The sequence below is a fragment of the Arachis ipaensis genome, chromosome B07 (assembly GCF_000816755.2).
Source record: "Arachis ipaensis cultivar K30076 chromosome B07, Araip1.1, whole genome shotgun sequence".
NCBI classification, from domain to species: Eukaryota; Viridiplantae; Streptophyta; class Magnoliopsida; order Fabales; family Fabaceae; genus Arachis; species Arachis ipaensis.
Window position 1 is genome coordinate 4,466,523 of NC_029791.2, and position 5,611 is coordinate 4,472,133.

The 5,611-nt window shown below is 36.0% G+C and overlaps 1 protein-coding gene and 1 non-coding gene across 2 annotated transcripts; one reads left to right on the forward strand and one right to left on the reverse strand.

The window, feature by feature from the left end:
- Positions 1,417–5,439, forward strand: LOC107609460 (GTP-binding protein At3g49725, chloroplastic). Its single transcript, XM_016311451.2, has 13 exons — positions 1,417–1,907; positions 2,527–2,591; positions 2,683–2,745; positions 2,830–2,919; positions 3,021–3,133; positions 3,344–3,412; positions 3,574–3,718; positions 3,806–3,861; positions 3,968–4,018; positions 4,122–4,176; positions 4,292–4,348; positions 4,552–4,671; positions 4,763–5,439. The coding sequence occupies exons 1-13, from the start codon at positions 1,532–1,534 to the stop codon at positions 5,249–5,251; spliced, it is 1,749 nt and encodes a 582-aa protein (XP_016166937.1). The 5' UTR covers positions 1,417–1,531; the 3' UTR covers positions 5,252–5,439.
- On the reverse strand, positions 5,507–5,578 carry TRNAE-UUC. Its single transcript has one exon. It is a non-coding gene; the product is annotated as a tRNA-Glu (tRNA).

Below are 5,611 nucleotides of genomic sequence, written 5' to 3' on the forward strand. Positions count from 1 at the left end.
TTCGGATTTTTTATTTTTTAATCTTATAAAAATTATATAATCTTATTAGTAGAATTTTTTTTAATTTAAATTATTGATATAAATTAAAATTTGTTTAATTAACAAAGAATATAAATAAAGTTCTAAACGAGTTTAATTTGAGAACTTTACAGTTTATACAACTTATGATCATTACAAGACCTATCATTAACTACTTAGGACAGGTTGTGATCCAACTACAGCTAAGTTGCTGTATGTTCCCAAATGATCTTATTACATCTCTCAGATTAGCTGCTTCCTCCCACTGCCCTGCAGCTGCATAGATTCTTATGATCTCTTTCCAGGAGAAATTTGGCAAATTGTTCTTCCTATTGATAGATTACCATGCACCGTCGCGCAGGCGCTGAACGATGAAATGGCTCCAAAGTAACCACCTTCAATCACTCCTTTTGTCTCATCAGCTATCCGCTGCAACCCAACAGATCAACTATGCAAGAAAAATTATTCAAACTAAACTTGCATGGCTGCAAGCTGAAAGAACTGTAGTGAAGGGAGCATGTTCTGGTTTGATCCCAGGTGTGGTTTGCCTCGAAACAGCACATAGCTTCTTTGTCTAGCCCGTGTTGCGCATAAACGGATATCAGAGCAATCTAAGAGATTGTATCTCTTTCAACCATTGCATTGAAAACTCCCAAAGACATGTCTAATGATTCACATTTGGCATATAATGTCACCAAAGGGTTGCCTAAAGAAACTTCTGAAGAAAATCCATGGTGTAGTATGTAACCATGGACCTTTTTCCTATGACTCATGGCCAAAATGCTAGAACAGATGCTCAAAATAAGACTGAGGGTGTATGCATTTGGCTTGAGATTTGTATGAAGCTATGCAGAGAACTTATCCAACCCTTGCAAAACAGCAAAAGGTATCCATTTACATTTATCAAAAACCCAGATATCATGTTCCAAGATATCAAACTTTTGTAAGGAAAATCAGAGAAAATTTGAAAGAAACATTTTATGAGATATCATAATATTTGTATCTTTTTTTTTTTTTACCGAAGATATAGAAACTCGAACTTGCAACCTCTTAATTGAGTATAAGGAGACTATGCCATTTGAGCTATTGCTTCTTGGCATAATATTTGTATCCTTCAACGTTACTAATCTATCAAATCATATAATATTATCAACGCTACTTATCAGTCAAATCATATTATACTTTTATTGATTATTTTTTATTTTTTATAAATTTAATTTGAATACACTGATACATATATATTCAACTGCATCAATATTTTAAAAAAAAATCGATGTAAATGAATTACTGTATACAATATTTTACACATACATTAAAATTAAATTCATTTTTATACAACATAATAAAATATAAAAAGAATTATACTTTAGTGATTAAAGCTTTAAGTTGAGACCACTTCATTGCAAAAATGAAAAATCCAACGTAAGTATCAAAGGAAGAACCTGGTGAGTTGAAAAAAAGTGAAAAACAGAGTCCCAAACACACTGTGGAATTCGAATTTGGGGAGTTTGCAATGTTGAGAACCCTGTTGGCGGCACGCAGTTCTCTGAGATCTTCCAGAAAGATCCTAACTTCACTCTCTTCACCTCCTTTCAAATGCTGGGCACCTTCTTACTCTTCGAAGCAGGGAAGCGACGATGCGCACGAAACGGTGTCGTTTTTGTTGAAGGACACCGCCCTGCGTTCGAGGCCTCCGAGGTTGCTGGTTGTTCAGCCTCGACTTCGCCCCGACAGGCTCCTTCAGGCGAAGCTCAACGAAGCTCTGTGCCTCGCGAACTCGCTCGAAGAACAGAGAGATGGGTACTTCCTCACCGATTTCTTCGATAAAGAGTTGCCGCCACACATCGTTGTTCAAAACCCTTCCATGAAAGGCCACAAGGCTCGTGCAGGTTCTTTCTCTTTCAATCTTATGTGCTTGAATTGAATTCAATAGAATGAAATGAAATGAAGCCAGTCACTAATTTAGGAAGGTTGGTTAAGAATGAAGTGTTTGTGTATCATAGAACTAAAGTAATCAAACATGGGAGTTCAACTAAATTTGTGGACTTTAGGTAAATTTGAATAGTAAAACTCAGCTTGTAAACTTTTAAGAATTTGGTGGTAATGCCGTAAGCTCAATTTGGGGGCTAAATTTGTAAATTCCAGTGTGACAACCTTTAACCAAAAGGAATAGAACGTGATGTAATAGAAATTATTGAATGAGATAATAAATGTTCTGTTGTATTGTTTTGGTGTTAAGGTTTAAGTGGAGAGTTACTAACTCAATGTTGTTTGGAAATATAATGAAATGGGATAGTAAGACTCAGGTTCTGTTTCGGTGCTATTATTGCATTCGGCTCAAATTGAAGGATAAGAAAATGAAAATTGGAATTGGATAGAATGGTGTGGATTCACTTCATATGTATGCACTTTTTTTTATCAGTTTCATATGCAGACTTGAGATTTGCTCACAACATTTTGGGCTTGAAACGCATTGTATTTTTGTAATTTGCGTGTTTCGCCTTGTAGATGCATATTTTGGTCCCGGAACAGTGCATAACATCAAATGCCATCTAAATAATGCAGAGTCCAAGGCAATGAAAAGAGCCAACTTCTTCTTTTTCATGTGATTGGTTATTTGGATATTATGGGTTTGATTGTGTAAATGTGTAACTATGATGACAGGGTGAAGTGGATGCTGTTTTTGTTAATGCTATACTGTCTGGGGTTCAGCAACGGAATCTTGAGGCAAGTTCTAGCTGTGTGAGCCCCCCCACCCCCCAAATTTTAGAATGCTAAATTGATCTTTTACCAATGCCGTGTGATTTCCAGACGGCTTGGGATAAACCTGTGCTCGATCGTGTTGGTCTTATAATTGAGATATTCAATGCTCATGCCTTTACAAAAGAAGCAAAACTGCAGGTGCAATATATGGCTCCTTTTAGCTATCTTATGGTTGATGTTGTTATTGCTAGAATTTCTTGTTTCATTGTAAATGCAAAAATCATTTGCTATTTATGTAGGCTGAACTTGCAGCTCTAACATATAAGAAGTCGAGACTTGTTCGTGTTCGTGGTCCAGGTGGACGCTATACATTTGGAGCTGCTGGAGATGCTGAAGTTGTGAGCGCCAGGGGGTTGGTTTATATTTCCTTAATTTTCTGGTGTTTGGTATCACTTTTTAGCTAGGAAGGAACTTCTCTTTGTGAAGATCAATTAATTTACATCAATTCATTAGAATGCATAAATCTGATTGTATGTGAATATGTGCATCTTCTTGTCTAATCTATTCAAGTAGTAAATTATTGACAATAACAACATCTAATCTTGATAATTGACAATTTTAGGAGAGGAAGTGGTGGACAAGGCTTTATGAGTGGTGCTGGAGAAACTGAACTTCAGCTTCAGCGACGAAGGTATAACTTTGCTTCTGAAATTTTAGGATACAGTTGTTCTCAAATCCTCTTTTTTGCTTATCTAGCATATCTTGTTACTTCCTTATTTGCTTCTCTACTCAAGTCATCATATATTTCCACATAACATGTAGTTTGGTTACTGAACTGTGTAATTCTCTTAGAATCTTAGAAAGGAGAAATTATCTATTATCACAAATTGAGGAGGTTCGCCGTACCCGAGCAATACAACGTGCTGGTCGCAAGAGGCATGGAGGTTCATTTGGACAAGGCTTAGCTACTGTTGCTGTTGTTGGGTATACAAATGCTGTAAGTGGTTTAAGTTCGTTTGGTTTTTCTATTTGTTGCATTTAGAAGTTAGAACTATCACGAATGCCTTTATTACATACTTCTCAGGGGAAATCTACACTAGTTAGTGAGCTATCAAACAGTGATCTCTACAGTGATTGTCGGTAAAACCACCGTTACTAATACCTATATGAATCTATATACTCTAATTCTAATGTAGCTAACTTTTGGTTTTAGATTTTTCATTTTTAAGTATTAAATCTACTGCAGATTGTTTGCAACAGTGGATCCTAGATTAAGAAGTGCTGTTCTGCCTTCGGGGTGATTCAACCTGTAACTTTAACAATTTATTGCTATACTCTCAAATTTGTACATTTCTTGTGAAAATTGATTATATTGCTTCACTGTCCTAATTTCCATATAGGAGGAAAATGCTTTTTAGCGACACAGTAGGATTTATATCCGATTTGCCTATACAGGTAATTTCAAAGCATGAGCAAATTGCCATGTCCTATACTGTTTTACTGATTTATATTCTTCAATATTCTTCTTCAACAATGACCCAATGCACATTTTTTTCTTTTGTGTTTGAAGTTGGTGGAAGCATTTCATGCAACTTTAGAAGAAGTGGTGGAAGCAGACCTGCTTGTGGTAAGATTTTGCATACCTATTTCAGTTGAAGGCGTTTTTTAGTTTTTATTTTAGGATATGATTTCTTCTTTCATTCTGATTCTAAAAATAAAACCAAGAAAAGAAAATGGCAACTCAACTTTTACAAGATTATCCATTTAGAAAACTAGTCTTTTATGTTGCTAAAGACAACTCTAATTGATGAATCTATCATTCCATAAAAGCATGTGGTGGATTCAAGTGCTCCCAATCTTGATGAGCATCGGTCAACAGTTTTTCAAGTTCTTCAACAAATAGGGGTATCAGAAGAGAAGCTTCTGAATATGATTGAAGTTTGGAATAAGGTAATGTAATTTGAATGCCCTTCTACCAAAATGCAACATTTTTTATAATTTTAAATGTTTGGATTATTAATTTATTTTTGCAAATGCTTAGATTGATATTGAAGAAGAGTGCACAGATGCTGACGAAGCCGACAAATATCTTGATGAAGATGAAGAGTCTGATGTAAAATCCATGGCAACAGAATCTGAGACGGATGTTTGCGAGCAATCAAGGGGAGAATATGAGGCCATGGAAGAAAAAGAAAACTACTCTGATGGTTGGTTATACGACGAGGATACTATGGTCGACGAAAGTGATTTCTGTTCGCCTTCAAATGCAGATGACCAACAAAATGAGCAGCCTAACAAGAACAAGATCTCGGAAACAGATAGCTTGATAGGACAGAACGGTCCACACGTCAAAACATCTGCGGTGACCGGAGTTGGTCTACAAGAGTTGCTAGAACTAATAGATGAGAAACTAAGTGCACAGGATGATGAGAAGTTGAAGGGTGCAAAAATGGTGGAAAGAAATATCTTTGAAAGAAAGTGGAGACCCTCACATACACAGGAGGATTCTACCATAGCAGCTGAACAATAGGATACTATAGCATGCTCCATCCTCAGTCATCAATCATGAATGTAGTTTGTTTTAATGAAGAGAAGAGCAAACATGTTTTCCTTCATTCATAGTGTGTTGAACTGATTTTCTGCCTAAATGAATGAATGAGTGTATTACATACAATCAGAAATAATCATGTACCTGTTGGACAGATTGTTGCATAGAAAGCCAAACGTGTTGCTGTTTGCTGTATATAAATTAAAGGCATAAAAATACCAAACAAATTATAAAAATTTCCGTTGCCGGGAATCGAACCCGGGTCTCCTGGGTGAAAGCCAGATATCCTAACCGCTGGACGACAACGGAATTGTTGATTAAGATTTGCAAATGTTTTATACT

What these genes read in the sequence shown, in the direction of transcription:
- LOC107609460 (XM_016311451.2), top strand. Translation starts at nt 1,532, where the DNA reads ATGTTGAGAACCCTGTTGGCGGCACGCAGTTCTCTGAGATCTTCCAGA. An exon ending in GATCTCTACAGTGATTGTCG is followed by an intron (nt 3,862 to 3,967) that starts GTAAAACCACCG and finishes AATCTACTGCAG; the next exon opens with ATTGTTTGCAACAGTGGATC. An exon ending in TGATTGAAGTTTGGAATAAG is followed by an intron (nt 4,672 to 4,762) that starts GTAATGTAATTT and finishes GCAAATGCTTAG; the next exon opens with ATTGATATTGAAGAAGAGTG.